We start from the raw sequence: 23,675 nt of genomic DNA, 5'->3' as shown, positions 1-23,675 counted from the left end.
GGTCACCGAGTGACCTGCAATGGTCTGCGCGAAATAAAAAAAGAAGAGTCCTCTTGAAACGTGAAGAAATCCTGCAGGAGGACCCTGAAAAGACGTTCCGTAGATGTTTCTGACTCTGCTGGATCGTTTCCTCACGGCGACTTTGATCAGCTGGAATTCGCGCAGTGCTGACGGAACCATCGACATCGAGTCTGTTACCCCTTGCGGGAATCAACTCATGGCCTTCCACCTTCTGCTCTTCGTGTACTGATCCGGCGGAAGGACAGTCAGAGAAAGAGAGAGAGAGGGGGGGGGGGAGAGAAAAGGTCGCTGAGATAAGAAGAGGAGCGCGGCAGGTGGACAGGTGTGAAAGCGCGATGGCTCGTCCAGCACGCATGCCTGAAGCCCGCTGACGCCGTCGCGGTCGCGACCGTCGTCGTCGTCGTCGTCGACGCTGTCGTCGGTGTCGCGTCTTCGTATCGACGAGTCGCGCGCGCGAGCCGTTCGCGCTTCAGTCGTCCGAGAGGAGTCTCTCCGCGTGTGCCGTCGACGAGGATGCGCAGGGGAGGAGCGCGGGAGGACAAAGAAGAAGAGAAGCAGCAACAGCGACGACGACGGTGAGAACTGGAGGAGCGGCTCGGTCGAGACACGTCGGCTCGTCAGTGTCGCCGAGAACGAACGAGCTGGTCTGTGCGTGCGGACCGAGTCGCGACAACACCACGTGTCTCCGTGACGCCGTCGCTGTCGTCGCGCTTGGCGACGCGCCCGTACGTCCGCGACCACCTGCGCGACGCGGTGCTCGGTTAGCGTCGGCCAGCGTCGCGCCGACGGGGTCGGGGGATAATTAAAGCGCCGGAAGCGGGAGGAGGAGAGGCCGCAGCGGCGGCGACGGCGGTGGCGGCTGTTCTCGCCAAGAGGAAGACGTCATTCGCGACTACTGCGGGCTGCGTCGCGACGAAAACGCGGTCGTATTTGGGAGCGGAGCGCAGCGGATCGCCTCGCCTCGAGACCACCGCAGGTGCAGCCGCAGGACCGACCGACCGGCGACCTGACCTGAGTGCGCGCCTGTTGATAAAGGAGAGGAGTGGACGGACGCGGGTGGGTGGGGAGTTCCTCTTGGACGAGGAGGAAACGACGCGACGTCGCTCGTCCGGGGGTCGCGGCAAGTGCGCGCGGCGCGTGCGGTCCCGCCGCCGCGGGAGGAGGACGTTGTTCCGTCGGCCGCGGTACCGTTGTTTTCCGTCATCCTCACGTGATAACGCGACACAGGCAGGAAAAGAGTGCACGCATCCGTCGCGGAAGACAGACGCTGCTGATTGATTTCGGTACGCGGCGGCACCTTCGCGGTGGCTGAAGGAGAGAGCGGCTGAGGAAGCGAGAGGCGGAGAAACGGACTCGAGCGCGCGCAGCTCTCGCGCGTGGCGAGAAAAAGAGAGGTCGCGAGATAGATAGAGCGTGAGCGAGCCCGCCGCTTGCGTCAGTGGAGCACGCCTCGAGAAAACGGTCGCGTTTTCAGTTGCCGAGTCTCTCTCTCACTCTCTCTCTCTCTCACTCTCTCTCTCTCTCTCTCTCTCTCTCTCTCTCTCTCTCTCTCTCTCTCTCTTACCCTCCTCCTCCTCCTCTCTTTCTCTCTCTCTCTCTCTCTCTCTCTCTCTCCCTCTCTCTCTCTCTCTCCCTTCCTCTTTCGAGCAGCGACCGCAAAAGTCGACCGAGACATTGCAAGGGAGGGAAGATCAAACGCGGAAATTGCGAGCGGACGCGTGCGATAGCAGTGCGCTTTGACGGCTTTGAAAGCAAAAGAGTTCCGCACTTGTGAGCACCTGGGCGAGAGCAGGAGCTGTTTGGATCGGGGGGAAACGCTGATGCTACACGCGTCCGCTGAAAGTGGTGCTGAAGTGTCAAGTAAGGATGTACGTCTACAGAGAATTTGAAAGTTGCGCTATGACGCACGAAGCAGCAGGATGATGCGGTAGACGGGATAACGAGGCACTGGATGAGCGCGAAAGCGTGTGCCTTTATCCTTGGATTGACGAAAAAGACTTCCGGTCGAACGCGGTGGTTACTTTCTTTGAGAGGAGTTTGTCGTCGAGGAAGAGAGAGAGAGAGAGAGAGACAGAGAGAGAGACAGAGAGAGATTTCACAGACAGCGATTTCTTTCTTGAATTTACGCCACTACGCAAACAGTGGAATAATCCACGCGCGGCTGTAAAGGTGAAAAAATTGGCGGCGATAAGCGCGTCGGTATTATCTAATCGCGGAATCGTTCGTGCCGTGTACACAACGCGATCCGTTTTAATCGGCATGGCGGATGTAACGTCACGAGTTTAACTCGAGTTCGGTGCGCGCGGTGCCGCGCCGCGAATGTACAGGAATCCGCTGGATTATCCAGTTAGCGGGACCACCTCCAACCGGCAAACTTCCTGGCCGTTTCTCACCGATCGTCTCCGTGGTCGGTCCAGGCGGATCGCCGGACGCCGATGATGCACCGATGATCGATGCGCCATGCGCACTTGTGTGTCGTATCTCGCAGTCTTCGCGTTGTTGAATCGTCCGCGATCGGTTCCTCGGTCGAGCGGAAACAGACCGCTGATTGTGTTGAAACGATAATCAAAGTGGCAGTGGTCAATCAAAGACCTCACGACCTTACGGTGATAAGTCAGGTCTAAGAAGATGCTCACGTGACGTGACACGTTCGTCTCCTCGCGCGACGGAAGGGTGAAACGAACGGAGTGAAAGAGAAGAGTTCACCGAGTCGAGTTGTGGCGAGTTTCGGTTAATCAACTGCACGGTGACTCGATCGACGAGAGAGAGCGAGAGAGAGAGAGAGAGAGAGAGAGGGAGGGGAGAGAGAGAAGGGCCAAACAACGACCTTCTCTCGAGCTCGACCAAAGATTGTGTTCCGACCAGTTCAGATGAAGGTGAAGAGTCCGCCGGTACAAGATACACCCCCGTGATACGAAAGCACGAGCAAACGAGCACGAACGTTCGCGAACGGTCGTGCGATAATTCCGCGCGAACTCGCGACTAGTCATCGATCGACCGCCAGACGCCGTGCGCCGCGACGCCCTCTTCTTGCCTTGCTGCCTGCTGCTGGTCTCGTCCCCACCTGTCTGTTCCCCCGGTCGTGTCAGACATTTACGTATCACGTCGGAAACACATCACGTCGGCGCTCTCTCCTCTTGTCCCTTTCTTACTCGCTCATCCCCCCTCTCTCCATCCCTGTTCCCATCTCTCTTTCTCGCGCTCGCTCGCTCTTTCTCTCTCTCTCTCTCTCTCTCTCTCTTTCTCGTTCTCTCTCTCTTTCTCTCGTTCTCTCTCTCTCTCTCTCTCTCTCTCTCCCTAGATCATCCACCGGAGCCTCCTTCGCGGATCGGATCCTATTCCTTCGGCGTGCGCGAGTCGCGCCCGCGCGCCGTGATAGTTCGCGGGTAGTCCTGCGGTGAAACGGTTCAGGCGGGAGGAGGACGCTTTTCCCGCATCGTGCCGGCTGCGTCGATCTGGCCCTCGTTGTCGTCATCGTCGTCTAGTCCGTCCACATCCGTCGTCAGCCGACGTCAGCGCGAAATGTCGATGCCGTAGCCGTGACGGTGCCAACAGCCACGCGTCTCTCGCGGCGGCGTCTATCGCGACGAGCAGCAGCCGCCCCCGAAGATGTGTCGCGGCGTGTTCCAACGTGCGCGCAAAAAATGAGTGACTGAGCGCGCGTCGTCTCTCGCGAGATATCGTTGCCGCCGAGTGCTGCTACGTGCGTGGATCACGCTGTGACCGTCTTGCTGACGATTCTTGCTGCGAGAGGCTCCGACCGCTCCAGCGAGTATCGACGATACGCACCACCCGCACGGGGGCAGGGGTGTGAAAAACACGCGAGGGGGAGATTTCAGACGGAGTTTCAGAGTCCGGATACGGCGGATTAGTCCGCCCGCGTGATAGTTATCGCGCTCGGCGCTCGGCGCTCGGCGTCGCGACGCCGAAGAACGAAGAATTGTGCCGTCGCTGATGCGAGAGGGATTATCTCGGCTTACAGGAGCGTCAGGCGAGCGAGAAAGTTCGCTGGGGAAAAACAGGTAGAGCGCAAATCCCTCTGTTTGCTCGGCGTCGGCGATATTGTCCGTGCGCGTCGTCTCCAATGTCGATTGGGTTATACACGAGGGGGTGTAACACAACACGCACCCTTTTCTCATCATACTGACTCGTTGGGCCGAGAGAGAGAGAGAGCGTGTCTTTTAATCGCATCTCGACAAAGCAGACACGCGCGACACAAGATAACGAATTGTCTGTGTGAAGCTGATATTGCACTGATGAAATATTGAGACGAGAGGTAAAAGAAGAAGAAGAAGAGGAAGAAGAAGAAGAAGAAGAAGAAGAAGAAGAAGAAGAAGAAGAAGAACGGCGAAACAATGTTCTGCTTCCAGAGCCCGTTCACCCGACAGTCGCGCGGCGCGGCGTGTTCGACCGCGTCGTTGTCGACGAGCAAGGCCAAGTCGTCGCTGGTGAACGCGATCCTGTCACCGACGACCGGCAAGACGTCCAGCTCGGCCGAGTGCAACAGACGAGGCTCTGAGGCTCTGAGCGAAGGCTCCAACTCCTCCTCCATCAGGTACATCGACCAGGAAGCCTCGATGTCCGGGGGTAGCAGCACCGACACTCTGCCAGGCATTCGTGCCGATTACCTGGACCCCGAGCCCTTGTCACCCGGAACGGTAACGGACGCTCTCACCTCACCGAGCGGCATCACGGTAGTCTTGAACGGGAACAACGAGCGAGAGATTCCACCAGCGCGGGACAAGTCCCAGCAAGCCGTTTGCAAGCCGTCGCTGTTATCACCGACGAAGAAGTCCCACGGCAATGGCAACTGCTCCTCCAGGTGGCGACGGAAGCTCCTGCTGCGTCTTCGCTCCAACGACTCGTCCAACAACTCGAACAACGGCGAGGCGTGCTCCTCTTCGACGTCGCCTTCGCCCGCGAGCGAGTCCACGGCGGAGTCAGGCTCGTCAGGCTCGTCGAGGAACCCGCGCACCGACGACGCACCCGCCAGGAGGCGGCGGGGCACCGCCGCGACCGCGACAGCGACAGCGACGACGCTCTCGTCGCCGTCGGTGCAGATCGAGAGTCTGCGGAACGACACGGCTGCTGCTGCTGCCTCCGTCGGCGACACACCGTCCTTGGAGAACGGCTTCAGCGAGCCCGAGGAGGACAACGAAGAGGAGGACGAAGAGGAGGAGGAGGAGGAGGAGGAGGAGGAGGAGGACGCTTGCAATCCGGAGACGGAGACGGAGACGGAGACGGAGGAGGGCTCCTCCTTGCCGTCCAGCCCAGCCGCGGCTTCCACCGTCGGTCTAGCCTCCTCCGCCGTACCCTACTACGACTTTCTGTCGGTGAGCGGCGGCGCGATGCGCCAGGAGACCACCAGTACCAGCTCGCCGCAGTTGTCGTCGGGTGCGAGTATGCGCGACTCCAGCGTGGAGTCGCCGCCCGCCGACACCTGCAGCTCCTACGGCGAGGACAGCAGCCCGGGGGGGATCGTCTCGCTGAAGCCTGAGGGCCTGGACGCGTCCGGCTGTCTGCCGGTGGCACGCTCCTGCCCGAACCTGGAGAGGCAGAGCGCCGCCGGATGCTCGTCGGCCAGCGGCTCGTCCAGCCCGAGCCCGAGTCCCGGCCCGGCCGGGCCCAGATTCAAGCCGCTCGAGGAGGGCGACATACAAGTGTGCTACCTCAACCACACCAGGACCCTCGTGAAGAAGATCCTGTCGAGCAAATTCCTCCGCCGCTGGGAGACCCATCACCTTTACCTCAACGACGCCTGCCTGTCCTCCAAGACGGTGAGTGCCGCAAGACTGATCGCAAATCTCGCGCTTTGCGCTTTGCGCTTTGCGCTTTGCGCTTTGCGCGCGGCTCTTTGTGCGCTCCGGTTGTAAGTAAGTTGGGATCTCTCACGCGCTTCTTTTCCTTCTTCTTCTTCTTCTTCTTCTTCTTCCGCTTCTTCTTCTTGGTGTGCCTCGACCAGTTTTCAAGCTGCTCACTTACGTCGGGTATGACGCTGCGCGCGCGCGTATTTAGAAAAATACGCACGCCTGCACGCGTTTAAATTTCTCGCCGGGGACACGCGAAGCCGTCGTCGTCACGGCGCGGGCGGAGGGGAGATATCGAGTCTAAAAAAAAGTTTCGTTAAAATATAACGGTCGTGGGAGAGAGACAGAGACGAGCCGTATAAATAGATGTTATTTATGTCGCGATTAAAGTTGGAACGAAAAGGGCGAGCGTCGCGATCGGGCGAATATTTCCGATCTATTTGCGGCGGAACGGTGGCCCTGCGCGTAACGGTTAATAGTCTTACCTCGCGATTAGCGCCAAAGGGAATCCTGTAACTCTGTGCTCTCAGGATCTCTATTCTCGGCTTAAGTCGCTCTCTCTCTCTCTCTCTCTCTCTCTCTGTCTCTCGCGTTACGTTACCGCGCATAGGCGACTGGTAGTAGCGAGCGAGTCTCTTCATCTGCTGTACTGTGTACCATTATCCAGATTACTGCTTGCTTATTATGGTAATCTGCAAACAATAATGCGATCCTAACTGCTCGGGAGGAAATCCTGCCTGTCGTGCCTCGTCTCTTAATAGGATTATTGAGCGGGCAAATTGATTTAAGATAAGCGGGCAAAGTAATCTGGAAACTATGCAGATAAGCGCGAGGAAATATCCATATCCACTCGTCACTTTGCCGGCTTCTCGGTTAGACAAAAATCGCGAGCCCGACGCGATGCCGAAGAACGAGCCGTGAGCGCGCACGCATTGTCGGTTGTTTGTTGTGATAGCGCGACGCGGTCGTGTTTGATAATGACGAATTTATCTTAGATATATACGACCTAGCTCGCGTCGCGTCGCACCATCTCCATTCCGACAACTTTGTCATTTGACTCCCCTCGTCCCTTGCGCTCGCTCCCCTCCGCTCCGCGGAGGGAGCGCAGAGGACTCGTTTCGCACAGTTCGTTATGTACACTTTGCGCTGCAGAGCATATATATATATATATACACATATATGTATATATATATATATGTGTATACTCTCTCGTCGCGTTTCGTCGACGTTATCGTCGCCGATCCGCGGTTCTGACTTCCCTTCCCGGTCGAAACCGTGAACACACCGTAGAATCCTGCGGAATTTCGAGGTTCAGCCTCTCTATAATTTTGGTGTCATTAGACGTTACTTAATATCGTCTCGTTTCCCCAAGTGTGTCAAGGTACTCGTTACGTCAAACGCGTTTCCGTTTTCTATCCGTGAGTTGCATAATATATCGCTTATTGAAACGAAGAATAAAGATTTCTTTCTCCTCTCGGACACCTTCTTCCGTAATGGCGGGACCGAGCTTGTGAAAAGAACTCCACTGCTAATTGAATTACTCCACGGTGATGATAATATATCACCGTGTTTTCTCCGCGTGTTCTCGCGCCAGACAAATTACACGCCATTTACGGCCGTGTTTGCGGTCGTCTCTGTAACGAGCCGGTGTCGTGGAAAAATTAATCACATCTATAAATATTTATTGGGACACGCCCATCTCCGTCACGTCGCAGAGTCGAATATTAACTTGTCATTTATTTATTCAAAAAATTCCAAGGTGCTTTTAGTTCACCTGAGAGAGAGAGAGAGAGAGAGAGAGAGAGAGAGAGAGAGAGAGTGAGAGGGGGGGAGAGGAGAGACGAATGTTACGAGCGAGGGGATCAGCGCTCGTAAAAACGAATGTCGCGAAGATCCGCCGCGGGGCGCATTAACTACGTCGCATGTGCGCGCGCGTGTGTGTGTGTGTGTGTGTGTGTGTGTACACGCCTGTCATTCTCAGCATTCGCCCGATCGGCTCGCCTGTCGTGCCTCATCGCGGACTTCAATTTCTCGTTTATCGACGAGCCGGAGACGAATACGTAACATCGAGACCCGCGGAGATCGGTCATCTCGGGCAACAATGATAAACACGCGTCCCCCGCTGTCCCGTTTTCTCTTTTTTTCTTGCCCCGTCGAGCGACGCGTCGTCGTTGGTGGCTTCGCGACTCGTGTTGTATCGGAATGCAATCTGCATCGTCAGGGTCGATACAGTCTGCAGTCGGGTGATTTATGGGAGATACACGGCAAAGTGCAGCAGCGGTCGGTCGCGAGGGCACGGCTGCGGTCGCAGCTGCATCCAAGTGCAACGATCAGCGATCGCCCCCTTCCCTTCCTCCCCCTCCCTCTTTCTCTCTCTCTCTCTCTCTCTCTCTCTCTCTCTCTCTCTCTCTCTCTCTCTCTCTCTCTTTCTTTCTCTCCTCTCCCACGCTGCTCCGCGCCGTGTTTGCGGGTGACGAGAGTTACGTAATCGCGATCGAGTTTTCCGCGCGAGTTCTCGGCGAGAGGAAACCGCTGGGGTCAATCGGCTAAATTCATTACCTCCCGTCTTTCAACCAGCAGTACCGCCACTGTCATCGACGTCCCGCGAAATGCAGTTTATCGCTTTTGTTTTATCGGGGCGCTCTCTCTCTCTCTCTCTCTCTCTCTCTCTCTCTCTCTCTCTCTCTCTCTCTCTCTCTCTCTCTCTCTCTCTCTCTCTCTCTCTCTCTCTCTCTCTCTCTATTTCTCCCTTTCTCTCTTTCTCTCTTCTTATTTCTCTCTCTCTCTCTCTCGCTCTCTTTTTCTCTCCCCCCCTCTCTCCTTCTCTCGCGCATAATGTAGAGTACCACCACTTGATGCACTTGGTTGATACGATAGTTTCTGTTTTCGTGGCGTTGCATTTGTACGCAACTCCGACGATTACAAGCTTTCGATAGTACCGCGGCTCTCTGTGGCCTCTTTCTGGTTCTCTCTGTGTGGCCCTTCTCTCCTCTGGTATAACAATTACACATTCATTGTAAAATCGTCAGATTAGGGAAGATTCAGCTCGAGCGAACGCGAAAGATGAGACATTGGGTGACGAGTACGTAAATACTCGAGCGCGATTAGTCGTGTCGAATGGTGCGCAATTTTTGCACAACACTGTTGCGAAACGTGCATTCCTCGTTTCGACAGGGAAAGAGAGGAAGGAAGGAAGGAAGGAAGGAAGAAAGGGGGAAACGAAACTGTCTTGCGAAATAACTCGTTTTCGATCGGAATCGTCCACTGTCGGGGCTCGCCTAAACCTGCCAAGTCCGTTTTGCGGTTACATTTTGCGCTACGCGTTGATATATCAGCGGTTACCGGCGACTTCCCGGGATTCCAACGCGTTAATTAGCGCGGATTCGCTGCTCTTGCATTTTTATGCTTATCACTACTTTACACGCTTATCACGGCCGGCCGATAAGGACACACACACACACACACACACACGTCATTGATATTCGCGCGAGCGCGTTCCGCGAATAGTAATCCAATAGCATTCTCTCGCTCGTCGCGTCGCAATGCCTTTCCAACGTTTCGGCTGATCTCGCCGTAACTATCGCGTTCGTTGTCAAAGGCATCACCGAACCGTAAAATCCTCTCTCTGTCTCTCCGCCTCTAATGCTCGCTCGGCCTCCGAGCGTCTCTTCGCGTGTTTTCGCAGCGCGATAACAGAAATTTGCATGTGACAGCGTTTGCGCGCGGCACGACCTCCCTAAACCTTGCATTCCTCCGATGACATTACTCATTTAAACGTGTTCGCGCAACTGCGCGTCTCGCGAGATCGCTGAATTCTCAAGTTCCTCCGCCACGCTCGGACGCGCGTGGACACGGACGTGCCCGATGACGATCATCGAAAGTTATCGCCGGGCGGGAATATCGGAGATAACGATCGGCAGAGTCGTAAACGACAAGCGCACGCACGCGATGCAATGCGTGACATAACGAAGCAGACAGGTTTAGAGCGTATTACTAGAGCTGGTAACGGGATGAACGCCGACGGCGGACGCACCACGTGCAAGCGCCGCGCAAATTGCACTTTCCTTTCCTTCGGTGACGCTCAACAACCATTCCCGTCCCGTTCGTAATCGATGATGAAGCTTCTTCGTTTGATTACGTTGGTTTCGTTTCGAGATCGAGCTGATCGTCGCATCGATCGTCCGGCCTTAAAAAGCGGCGATGCGCGCGCGCGGCGGAACGACACGCGGTGAATGCCTGCGAAACACACCGCGCGCGTCTCGAAATGTATCAAATCCAGATAAATTTGTCTTCCTAGATTGGGCAAATTTCATGTCGCGCGCGCGCGCGCGCCCCACTTGATTAATCTGTCGATCGTCTCGTTGATCGGCGATGCTTGATTGGCCCGAGCTGTGCCTGTGTGCGTCAGTTCGACACGCGAGGGCTTGCGCGAAATTCGACCGAGGCCTGACGGCGCGGCGCGCTTCGAAAACACACGCCATGCGCGCCGCGCCGGTCGGCCCGTCCGTGTGGCGATTGTTAATTTCCATCCGATACGGGTAATGGAGCGAACAACCGATAAGCAATCGGCGTACGATTCTGACGCAATTGTAGCGCTGCCGCCGCCGCCGCCGCCCCCGCCGCTAGAGAGAGACAGACAGACAGAGACACAGAGAGAGAGAGAGAGGGGGGAGAGAGAGAGAGAGAGAGAGAGAGAGAGATCGGCGTCTTGATATACCGCGGAGAAACCGCGTGGTTGTTCTAGGTTTTCTCGAATACGAGATACGACGCCGTTCCGTCGGCGGCGTCGGATCTTTATTCGCATACAGTCAGTAGGGACACTCTCGCGTCCCGCGACGACTCTCGTCGTCGATATCACTCGCGATACAGTTCCATCGACCACGGAGCGTCGTTGTGTGGCTCGAATGTTATATCGAGAAGGCGGAGTGCTTCGTTAGAAAAACTACCTCTCGGCCTCTCTCGGCTATCTCGGCGAATCGGTAGCGAAGACACGACGACACTGGTGTTGCAACTTTATCCGCATCTTTATCTGTCGTGTCTATTTATTCATGACAGACGCGCTGGAATCAATGTATCTCGAGATAACGGCAATAATATACACACGTGTGACGCACATGGCGCGCTCGCGCACGCGGATGCGTTTTAAGGTTACTTGGTTGCAAATATCTTTTAGATACTCGTGTAGGTGAGATCCTTTAAAAAGCGCCGAATCGCCGACGTCACGGATGCAAATAACAAATTAGTATGCTGTCGCGCAAAATTGCCAATATCTAAATTCCGACGGTGATGAACAGATGTCCTCGGTATTTCGTAATAACTTGCGTATAAATATACGCGAAGATTCGCATGCGTCTGCAACGCACGCACACGTGTTTTTGCACATGTCCACTTTGTGTGCGGTCCACTTTGTTCCTCTTGTTTTACTAACTCCGAGCCCGATAATTCGTCGTCGTAAGATAGACACTTCTCCAGTCTCGTGGGAGTTGCGCGTTTCTGCGAATTTGTCTCGAGTCGCGCGAAAGGAAAGGGAGAATCTCAAGTAGATACTTTAAGATGACCTTTTTGAAGAGGTGCTGAATCTTTAAGAATCACTCTCGTGGTGTCTGTCCTTCATCTTCCGCTCTCTAGAATCTATAAACCGTAGAGTCTAAAATAATTTTGCCGTCGCGCTGTGTACATGATCGACCAACTGCTGAATAGTTAACAAATAACCTTTGCGTCTCCTCGCAGCGATGATTCGCGATATAACATTCATGAACGAAACCACGATCTGCTACCATCGCCGACACGCGCTTCGGAATTTATTAATCATCGAGGCATCGGTAAGTCGATGATTGTATGTTAATTCGGTCCAGTGAAATTCAACGGCAATTTAGGAGAGACAGAGAGAGAGAGAGGGAGAGGGAGAGGGAGAGAGAGAGAGAGAGAGAGAGAGAGAGAGAGAAATTGGAGGTACAGCTTAACGATAAAGAGACCAGTGTTTCAGTAAGGCATGCGATTAAAGATTCAGCGTGTTTTACACTATCTCATTTTATCCAGCGACGTAAAAGAGACGTTCTTTTCGAACGTCACTTTCACATCTCTCGTTTCATCGCGAAGTAATATTTGGACAAATCCTGTCGCAACTTCTTTCGCAAGAATTAGACTCGCGAATTGATTATCATGCTTATATCCTGCACGAGCCTACGCTCTTATCGAAATTTATTTTCAGAGTTGTTCGACGTGTTAGTTCTTATGTTGGATATAATTCACCCAGGCTGTTGCTTATCCGAGAGAATTATGAAAAATTTCGTTCAATCTTCGTCGTTTCGCGAGACGGCGCTTGCGAAAAGCTGATTACGGGATTACGGTAGCGTGTGTGTTACCGCATCGGATATTATTCTTTTTGAAAAAGGCGTGTTGCATTATTATATCGTCGTGTGTCGTATACGCACGGGCGCACCCATATCTCACGCCAGGGGCCGGCCGGACACGTGGGTGCCGCGATTCGATAAATTTAATTGCGCTAAATCCCGCCAGAACGATACGACGTTATACCGCGCGGTTATTGTTATACACCGGTTATTATACGCCGCATATTCTGCGCGAAGAATAGCACCGCTCGTGAAATTTCGCACGGTGCGCGACACGCGTGCGCGCGTGCGTGCGTGCGTGCGTGCGTACATACATATATATGATGCGCACGTACCTGTGTGCTTCGCGCTCGCGATATTTCTGTATTACTGCGGCCTTTGTTCGACAACAAAACATTCGTTAAACCGGACGGCTCGTCCAGCGATAAAGCGTATGACGCCAAATATATTTTTGGCTTGCTATTTAGGTCGGTAACGCATCCCATAATTTGACGCGAACTTGGGTATTCCGTTTTTGTCTCTCGCAGAGCGCCTAATCGGTGCGCAATTTTCTATACATCGCGGAGGAGTAAGAGCGAGAGAGAGAGAGAGAATGCACTCGTGGCAGACACGCACCAAGTTCATTCTCTAATTACTCGCGAATAATTACACGCGTGTCTCGGAATATTTTACGTCAATCATCACGGGAAGTATGCACGACATGTTGATAAAAAAGATACGTTCGCAGAAAATGTCACACGACTGATAAAACGCGAGCGACGCTTCTCGCGTCGTTCTGCCCTTGTACACATCATTTGACTCGTTATTGCGATTCATAAATCCCCGTTAGACTCGCTCGGTTTCAGTAATTGTCCTTTTCATTTAGCCAACGTTCTCTTCCCGACAATCGACACTTTTGTCGCACGAAAAAGTCCCGACGTTTTTCCCCGATCTTTCTTACCACAGGACCGCGGCTCGTCGCGATCGACAATCGCGAATGTAACGACAACTGACGAATTAACGAAGCGCACTGTTTTTTCCTGCCGCGCGCGAGAAGCGCGCGTCTCGGCGCGCTAATTTCCGAGAGGTAAGGAGAGGTGTATATCTGTGCGCGCTCCTGCCGATAAGACGCGCGAAGGTCGTTCCACCGGTTCGATTCCGAATTACGAGCTGACTCATTCGGCGCGTATCGCGATTTTGTTTATTCATACCCGACGACGTGTCGCGAATATGCGCACGCCGTTGCACACGTCGACGTGCGCGACGACGTCGTCGCGGAAATATAACGTATTCGCGCGACAACGGCTTCTCTCCGGTTCGGGAGAAACCGCAGAAGGACGTTCGCGCGCGAACGCGCCTCGCCGTCCTTCTCGTTGACGCAATTATTTTCCCCCGAGTTATTGCACGGGCGGCAAATTATCGTCGACTTTAATTACTATCGAAATTATTATCGACGCCGCGGCGCTGCGACGAATCGTAAATCGCGCACATTAGCCCGCTTATCGGGCGAAATCGCACACGTACCCGGCCGCGTTCTCCGTCCTTTCGATCGCAGCGTAATTCCTCTGCGAATACGCAACGCAAAGTTGCCGCACGTCGGCATGTCGCACGACGCGACGGCGAGACGCGGCGGGTCGTGCCGGCGTTGAGCAGCCGAACTCTCGTTGCGCGAGCAACGAGTCCTCTCGCGAAGGAAAGCGCGCGCGCGCGCGCGCGCTCGACGCTCAATTATCAACCGTCGTTCTTCCCGGAACCGTTCCGCGTTCCGAGCCGGGATGGAATGGAAGAGAAAGAATTCAAGAAAAAATGGCGCATTTTCCCCTTTCCTGGAAGAATAATGTGTTTCCAGCGCTGTTCTCGACGGACCGCCCGCGCCGCGGATTTTCGTAAACACACGTCGCAACACGGCAACTGCGTCAATAATGTGATAACGAGCGAAATGCGATAACGAGCGGAACCGGCCGGATTATTCGTCGTACGCACCGCGCGTATGCGCGCGTAACACGCGTCACGGAAAATTGGAAATTATATATACGTCACTTACGCGCGCGCGCGCGGGAGCTGTATATTCATCGGCGGAATTATGCATGTACATGCGCGTGCGCGCAAGCGAGGGGAAAAAGGGAGAGAGAGAGAGAGAGAGAGAGAGAGAGCAATATAAAAAATATACCGAAATGGAGGCAATGTCATGCGACGCATCGCTCCGCTTCGCTGCGCGCGAACGCGTGACTCCTCCGTCTCTTCTCACGAAAATATGCACGTGCGACAGCGAGTTTGCGTCGCGAGGTGAATAAGCAGTAAAACGAAATTGTGCCTCACGATGTGACGTGTTTGTGTCAACACCTGCTACGTGGCTCTGACGCACCTGAGTCGGAAAGTCGAACGGTGTAATTGGAACGGATCGCAGTAACCGGGAAGATGACGACGTAGGATAAGAGGAACTTGTGCCAGGGTACGTCAAGGCACGGTTTTCATACACTCGGTGTACTCACGGCGAGCACTTTGTCAAGTTACAAACTTAATTGAACTATTCGCAGCGTGCGAGAGAGCTGATCGAAAAGTAAGCGGAGGAGAGAACTCGCGGGAAGAAGCGAGCTCGTCGCGTCGAGCTCACCAAGGCACGATTCGCGAATCGCGAACGCGCGAAGTGCGATCGTTTGAAAAAAAGCATCTTTCTGCGGCGCGCAGGACAATGAGAAATCGAGAATCAATCGACGGTGTGCGTGCAAGCGCGAATGCGAAGGACATCTCGCGCCGCTCTCTCGTCTAGGGGTGTACTTGCGGAAAGTACCGTGAAAATATAATATCGCGACTTTAATTCGGCCGTGCCGCGCAGCGTGCGCGCGCGCGCGCGCGCGGGCGAGAGGTAATGAAAAAGGACGACGAGGAAGAAAAGGATCGATATTACGTATCGTTACATCGTAATTCGACGCGCTATTGCCGGATTAAATCGAAGCTTCAAACTAAAGTGAGGCTCTTTTCACCGCGCGCGCGGCTTTTGGCATTTACGCGCTCCATTTATTACCGAAGCATAAACTGAGGATGGGCAGGAAACTCGTCTTGGGTAACACGCGAGCCATTAGATTATTACGTGACGCACGTAAAGTATTTCTCACGACGCAAATACTGCTAATGGCGCCCGTCCGTATGTCGATGGACGCGAGGGCAATTAACACAATTTCAATTGTGCGGCCGAAGTGGACGCGACGTAATAGTGACGGACGCGCCGTTTCACGCATCATTATGTTTACACGGATTATTCTGTCGATTCGCGCCCGCCGCGGCCGCCGCGCCGCTTCCACGCTCTGCCACGGGCAGGCTTTGGCGCGAGAAAAAGCGTGGAAAAGAATTTTACCGCTCGACCCGACACGGTTGATCGAAAAGTTGCTTCGGCGATTTCGTCACGAGGAAAATGGTTGGAGCAGCAAACGGGCCAACGGATATTTTCCGTTTAACGCTAAGAGCGTATGTGTAACGCTATCACTCTCTTGCGTCAGTGGAATTCGATGAACGAAACATAGTGAAGTGACCCCGTCATCTAATTATCGTTAGTTTTTCTCTTATGCGTGCGAACTCGGGAACGGTTTCTTAAGGGATTTCCTTTTACGTAGTTTTGCGCGACATCGACTATCTGATGTTATTCGTTAATTGGAGTGCGCGCGCGCGCGCACACACACACACACACACACACACACAATTTTCTTATAAAATATATTTTATTCCTATAAATTCTTTACTCCGATAAATTACATTTTTTATTATTTACTAAGTGATGAGTATGCGTTTAATGATACATCATTCGATATAATAATAGCGTATCTTTCTTTTTTTGTAACATGTAATGTATTTTTAGTACGATCTTTTTAGAGAGGAAACTTTTTGCATGTGCGTGCGTAAAAAGAGATGTTTACAGCGGGTGCGGTTCTAAACTTGAGCCGTCTATTTTCGAGTGTTATGGATATTGCAGTTATTCTATGCAAATATTTGATTAGCCTCGGATATAGCCATAATTAGCGCTATGGACGAGCTAAAACCGAGCTTCTACTCTTGGCGATCTAATTCCAAATGAAGGAACGCATTAGGATCAGACAGGCGAATTTAGTCGCGGAATTATTTCAAGTTTCGTCGGTGCGATATGAAGGCTCGGGGTCAAGAACACACGACGTCACGTGGGGCAAAATCGACAGGGCTAAAAGAGACCGTACGTTATCGATGAATTATAAATTCGTATCCACACCATTTAGTGCCAAACATAACCGTGTCTGGATCTCGTGTCTCATTTGTCTCGTACGACTCGTGCCATTCACGATCAGAGTACCTCATTGAATCTACGCGTAGCTATAAGGTAAAAATACGACGAGAGAGAGAGAGAGAGAGAGAGAGAGAGAGAGAGAGAGAGAGAGAGAGAGAGAGAGAGAGAGAGAGAGAATTTTCAATGCCATTTAAGCACAGTACAGCGTCGCGTCCGTTGATATGGCTTGAACGTATCGAGAATCCTTCGTACGTATTTTTCTTAGATATAAACAACTGGCTGTAACCAGACGCGGAAAAAAAGGGGGAGAGAAAGAAGAGGGAAATTTTTATTGTACAAGAGGATATGGATTTATGAGTATTATGAGTATTTAACGGCGCACAGAGGAAAAGAATATTTGTAGGATCGGTCGTTTCTTCGCGGATTGCGTAACGACACTTTGCTTCGTAACATTAGCAATCGTTTCATAAGTAAGGCCTGCACTTACTGTAATCTGCCCGAAAGTGTAATCAGCTTATGAAAATGGCTGAAAATCGTGACGCGCGTTATCTGGCGTTTTCGCGCGTCGCTCGTATTATGGCGAATTGAATAAAAGCGCAAAGAGGAGACGCAGCGCGTCACGCGGCGTGCCGGCGCGGCGGCGGCGGCGTCGATGACGATGACGACGTCGCAAAGTCGAAATTCGGGAATGTGTATTTTGTGTGTGTGTGTGTGTGTGTTTGCAGCCGTGCAGCCGTCGATACAACGTTGATAACCGTCCGCCGCTCGATGACGACGTTGATTAATGTATTTTTTTTACGCAGAGGAGGACGCGATAAATAACGCTCGCTGCGTCGCTGCTTGCTCGCGACTTTATGTCCGACAGCGAAATCGCAAGAGCGTTTTTTCAGTAGCATGATGACGAGAGCGGGAATACATTTTTTCGCAAGAAACGCTCGTAAATCATTATTGCGCTGTTGCATTGTTTGAAACGAGTGCGCGTTCGCGTTTACGCGCGTTATAATGCGCCTGCTAATGATGCTTTGCGTGACGATAAAGATACACCGGCTTGTCACTCGATTCGGTATCCATAAATGAATTCATTAGCCGCCGCGTCTGAATCGTTACATCGCGCAGATTAATTGAAATACGAATTAATGTAATTCGTTACGGCCGCGGATAATCGAGTAATTGAAAATAACCGCTCGGAGATTTATTTTTACTATCACGAGGTATTTCTGTCTCTGTTCCGCAGTTACATATTTCGCGATGACGATGACGAACGATTTTCTTCTGTCCTTTGTCGAGCCTTCGCGTTGCTCTCAGCGGATTTCTCAGGATTCGCCGCGAACAAAAAATGGATAAAAAACATTCACGCGATATTGACGCGTGTACCAGCATCAAAGAAACGAGATCCGTAAAGTCTGGAAATAATCATTATTTGCGTGAATGCTTTTATCTTATAGATTTCCTGTTTATATAGTTGAAGAGGAAAAGTGAGAAGGACGTCTATTGACGCAGTGCATTAACGCGTCTGATATTTATCTCTCTTCATTAAATAAAACGTAAAATCAAGTCGTGTTTAGCGACATGCACGGCTGATCCTCAGATAAACGTTGCGGGATGTTTGTCAGTTTGCCATAAAAAAAGTGAATATTTCTCACGCTTAAAAGCGGCCTGTGAGATCCTTCGTTTTCACGAAGGATCTCACACGCCGCTGACTTCTCCTTCTCCTCTCCCTCTCTTTCTCGAATTGCGAGTCATGGAAAAGTCCGATGTCTCAACCTACCGTTTTCAACGACCTGTCACACAGTGATCGCGACGTCGCGTCCAGACCGGATGACCGGAAGAAAAAAGAAAGAGACAGCAGACCAGACAGATATATTGGGTTGGCAACTAAGTGATTGCGGATTTTGTCGACAGATGGATTTTACACTTTCTTTCGTTTCGTTAACGTGTTCAAAGTACCTAATCTATATTTCTTTCTTATTGTTTGGACTTCTACCTTTCATTTAGTACAAAAATTATATCGATTAGTTCTTTAGTTTTGTTCTTATTCCTATAATTTAAAAATGGAAGAGCAAGACGTGCACTTGAGACATATTTTATTGTATTATTTCCGAAGAGGCAAGAACGCATCGCAAGCGCACAAGAAGTTATGTGCCGTATATGGGAATGAAGCCTTGAAAGAAAGGCAGTGTCAAAATTGGTTTGCCAGATTTCATTCTGGTGATTTTTCATTGAAAAATGCTCAACGATCTGGCCGTCCAGTTGAAGTCGATGAGACCCCATATCAAGGCCGTTATCGATCCAGATCGTCATAGCACAACACGTGATATTGCAGAGAAGCTCAATGTATCGCATACATGCATTGAAAAAAATTTAAAAAAGCAAATTCAAAATTTTGAATTTTCATTCTTATTTAAAATCCGCAATCACTTAGTTGCCGACCCAATAGTAGCCGCAATATCCGTAATTTCACATGTGTTCCTGTTAATCCGTTCCGATCGTTAAGTGCCGCCATGAATATTAATCGCTCGCGAAATTGCGAGGAGATGACAGATTTATTATTGCTACTACGCGCGTATAATCCACGAATACTAACGGCTGAATCCTCGCTCTAATCTCGTATGCAGATGCGATGCGACAAACTCGCGCCTCGGGCGTGCATTTGTCGCGTAGCTGCGACGAAAGTCAACATATCGCGTCTGATCGCGAAATGATCAGCGAACGTGGAACACATCGCGCGCGTCGAAGGCGCGATAATTCCACGCCGATGAAATCGGCGGACGATGCAGAGAGCTGAAGTCGCGCGGCGCGCGATCGAGATCGCGCGCTCGTGAACGACGCGCTTTTTGCCAGAGCCGTGACGCGATGTGACGCGCGTCACATCCGAATCTCTCCATCAAACGGTGAGTTCATACGGGCTCTCCCCTCTGACCTCTTCGCATAATCGATACGGCACGGTTGGAGCCAGACACAAAACATCGTGTCGCGGGCCGACGTTCTGTGCCTGCCCCCCTCCCCCCGCGCAGGAAGGAGCTTCCTGCGACGAGAGACACATCGCGCCGACACATTCCCGAGTTTGCAACGTTTGCTTCACGCGCGCTCTCGCATCTCGACGGTGCTCGACGATGATCGGAAACTACATTTGCATTTGCACAATCCGATGTCATTCCTCGGGATCGTCTTGCGCGAGGAAGAAAATGCTGTCGCGAATAGTCTTTGCCCGACTCGACATTAATATATATTTCTTTTGCAGCGTAAGTCGTCGCGAAATAAAGCGGATTAAGTATGGAAATTACTGTTTTTACTTCTTTCTACACGCGCGTGTGTGTGTGTGTGTGTGTGTGTGTGTGTATCTTTACATATGGAACGCGCTGAATAAAGTCCACGCCGAAGAAGTTTCGACCTCAGTTCTTTCTTCTCTCTCTCTCTCTCTCTCTCTCTCTCTCTCTCTCTCTCTCTCTCTCTCTCTCTCTCTCTCTCTCGTGCCACTTATAATCTACTCTTTCTTGGAAAATGTCAAGGAGAGTCGGCAGTGGTTGCATCTCGCTCATGTCTGAATTAGACTTAAAATTTTATCTAGGGAGGGGGGTGGGGGGCTCGCGCCTAGATAAAATTCAGCCCGAAGCATACAATTTTGCGGTGTATTTATTCTCTCTCTCTCTCTCTCTCTTTTTCTCAGACCGACTTGTGAATGGATCGCGAAATTACAGGCCTCCCCTCGCGACACCAGGTCGCCTTCGCTCGAGAGAAATCCCGAATCGATCGAGGAGTTCGGAATTCGCGAACGGGACAATCGGACGGCACAATCGAGTGCTTACTCGACACACATGACAACGCTATCGCGAACAAATCGCTGCGCGGCTCACTCGCGCGGCGGGCGCGGTTTTACGCGCGAGCGTGCGATTGCTTGCTTGCTTGCTTGCTTGCTTGCTTGCTTGCTTGCTTGCGTGCGTGCGTGCGTGCGTGCGTGCGTGCGTGCATGCGGGTGTACATGTATGTGTGTACGAGAGCGTGTGCTCCACTGACGTCAAAGCTGACCCTGGGCTACGTGTTCAGCAGCGACTGTCGCCGCTTTGCTCTTCGCGCCTAACGCCGCGTAAAATACCGGTCGGTGGCAGCTCGTTTTTCGCCGGCCTTCGCAGATACCGCCGACGGCTGGTGAGAAGCTCGCCTTCGTCGGCGCGTGGATGGCGGAACGGATTCCGCGCGAGAAAGCTGCAAAACACCTCCGGAAGATGCAGCTTGTACATACGCGCGTCGTCGTCGTCGTCGTCGTCGTCGTCGTCGTCGTCGTCGGTTCGCGGCAAATGCCTGGTTGCCGCGCAGTCAGATCTCTCTCTCTCTCTCCCCCCTCTCTCTCTTTTCTTCCCTTCTCGCGGCTGCGAATGATGGAATTGTTAGGTTTTGAGTCACTCGAGCGATACGCGGCCAGAGAAGCGTCGTTGATAGAAGTGCGGGAATTTCCAAGTCGGCGAAGCGAGACGGGACGGGTTCTCGGAACGCCCCGCTGGTCCTAAATCTTTCGACGGACTAAGAGAGCTTCTTTGAAATTTCGCCAACTGACGAAATAGATGTGTATCGCGTGATTATGACGTGTGCCAAGCTCCGACTTGCAGCAGTTTCCGCATTAATCGGCACACAACATGACGATGTCGTCAAGACCGACGAGGAAGAAAGAGCGATCCTCGAGCGATCTTTCAAGCGATTGATCGAATCGAGCTGCGATGAAATTACGTGCGGTGTACCGCGCAAGGTAAATTATCACAGGATACATTAAGAAATTACTGGACGTCGTTTTAGCTGATTGTGTTTCCTCACTTTGGCGCAACGGGCGAATCCGCGTATTGACACACACACACACACACACACACACACACACACACACACACATTGTCATCCTTCCAGAAACCGATTAAGAGTATTATACGGAGCGCGACGTCGGAAATAATTACGCCCCGGCCGAAGGTACAAACGCTGCAGCCTATATAATGAGGTGGCGTGGCGTGCCGTGGCGTGAATCTGCGCATTACTTTAATCCTCGTAATTAGGCGGAAAGCGGCTTAAAGTATCAGTCGAGTAACGAGACGATGCCTGCTTCTGCAGCAGACTCGCTGAGTCGTTTTCACGGCTGTGAGAGCGACGCGGCGGGCTGTAAGGGGGGACGGCGGGAACGCGCGAGGCGAAACAAACGGTTTTTAATTAGCGTCCGCGCAGAGTACTGCGATCAGAACAATGACTGGGTAAAATGTCTGGGTCCTCGGCGAATTGATCGGCTGCTGAGCGGCGAGTGCGGGCAGAATCTCGAACGCATCTACGCGAAAGTCGCCTAGGTGCTCTCATCGCGACGAACGCGACGAACGGATTTCATGAACGCATCTCGCAAACTCGTTGAAGCCGAGAATTAAAACTGGGCACTGCGCACTCTGGGCTCGTTGCCAAAGTTAGCGTTGCCCCATGGCGGAGAAGGATCATCGTCGTCCAAAGTCCCTGGAGTGGTTAATTGCAAAACTTTTGTAGCCCGCGTGTGCTTTGTTTCTTTAGCGTCTCTGCTTCGTTCTTTCGGAACCGGAATCACCCGAAACACGGTTATCGATCACGGCGAATTTGCAATCGTTCCGCCCCTCTCTCCCCGCGCGATATTCTCTCTTGACTCGTTGAATTTTTTTACGACTTTGCGTGATCCCGCCGCGGCCGCGTTCTCGATGCATGTGGAGGAGAAAATGTGGGGAGGGGGGGGGGCGTCTGCGAAACAATCGCGAGAACGACCAGCGGCTAGCTTAGCTAGCTAGCTAGCTAGCTGGGGCTTTTATGGGACGCGGCCGTTAGCGGCCATAAAAATACAAGCTCGTTCTCCACGCGCCTCTTGGAACAGAACGAAAGAATCCACAAAGCAGCCGTCGTCTCGCCGCCTAACGCGCGGCGTTTGGCAGGCAAGCGCAAACATTTGGCGCGACTGGAGCCGCGAGTGGAGCGCGCTGAAAAATTTCGTTCGACGTTCAGATTGCAGTCGTAAAGCCGCGCCGTAGTCTACCCTTCGCTCGTTTCCTCGCCGTTACCCCCTCGACCCCGCCCGTTAAGACCGTAATTCCGTATCGCCGGGGCGATGCATTACCTCCCCCCCCCCCCGGTCTCACACGACGGATCCATTCGGCGCGAGCGGTAGATTTACGCGCCGAGTAAGTTATACGTGTAAAGCGTTCGGCCAAGTAGACGCGCGCGATTTATCGTATCGCTCCGTATTTCGATCAGGGCTCTCGCGGCTGCGTGCGAGCGCAGCTTCTCAGCGCGCAGCTGAATGTACTCGGTCGAATATGCCGCTCTCAGAGATGCAACGATTTCTCAAAAATATCGATAACGATGTTATCGTCATTTAGAACCGTCAATAACGATAATATCGATAATTTTGAAAAATATCGATATCTATATGAAAAAAAAAAAAGGTATATATACACATACAGGCGTATGGGCATATAAAGAGTATAAACGAAAAATCTTTTAAAAATCTTTTAAAAAAATCTTCATATAATTTATTGTCATATTCTTGTTAGCAAATATATAATAAACCGCAGTCGTTTATCGGAGCATCACCGCATACACGGAGAGCAGGACATCTATTACGGTTCAACGATCGAGGTGAAAACGATAAAAGTGAGCGAATTTATTAGACATCGATCAGTTACATAATATATATTCTAATGAATTCACTTGTGTAATTTTCATCTCGGTCGTAAAGAAGGCTTCCGTAATGGGCCCCCCAGAGCTGTAACTGAAAGATACAAAATATCAGTAAAATTCATATCGACATATCGATTTTATCGGAAATAAAAAAAATATCGATAAATAAATATTCGGTATTTGTTTCTGGATATATCGATATTATCGATTTATCGTCGCATCCCTATGTGCCGCGGCACTATGTGGGGCCAGATGACATTTTTTGGTTGAAAACTCTCCAGAGACCTGAACTTCCAACCGATCATCGACACCAACGGATGAGGTTGATCCTGAACAAATTCCAAAGAGATCTGTCTAGCCGAAATTTTGAAAAAATTATCGCTTCATGGGTTTAGGGTGTTTTGTCTTAAAAGTTTATCGTTTAAAGTATCTTGTGTCTTGGATCCTCGACCTCAATGGGTTCTCGAGCCTGTGGATACTAAATGCGAGACTAAATGCTCAGAATCTTATAATCACCTTTTAGAAAAGTAAATCTCGAGGTGTCTGTTGATTGGTTTCATAGTTTCAATCCGCTGAATACGCTATTAGATGGAAATAAGT

At 51.9% G+C, this 23,675-nt stretch overlaps 1 protein-coding gene across 1 annotated transcript in view; it reads left to right on the top strand.

Moving 5' to 3' along the window:
- Positions 1-291: 291 nt before the first annotated feature.
- LOC105181267 (C-Maf-inducing protein) overlaps positions 292-23,675 on the top strand; it is a 38,940-nt gene continuing 15,556 nt past the window's right edge. The window contains exons 1-2 of the mRNA XM_025297501.1: positions 292-1,304; positions 3,323-5,798. Coding sequence (XP_025153286.1) covers positions 4,377-5,798 — 1,422 coding nt within the window. The 5' untranslated portion in view covers positions 292-1,304; positions 3,323-4,376. The remainder of the gene's footprint in view (positions 1,305-3,322; positions 5,799-23,675) is intronic.

This window comes from Harpegnathos saltator, unplaced genomic scaffold, assembly GCF_003227715.2.
Source record: "Harpegnathos saltator strain DR-91 unplaced genomic scaffold, Hsal_v8.6 scaffold18, whole genome shotgun sequence".
NCBI classification, from domain to species: domain Eukaryota; kingdom Metazoa; phylum Arthropoda; class Insecta; order Hymenoptera; family Formicidae; genus Harpegnathos; species Harpegnathos saltator.
Note: the sequence above shows the minus strand (reverse complement) of the source record. Positions and strands in the feature narration are given on the sequence as shown.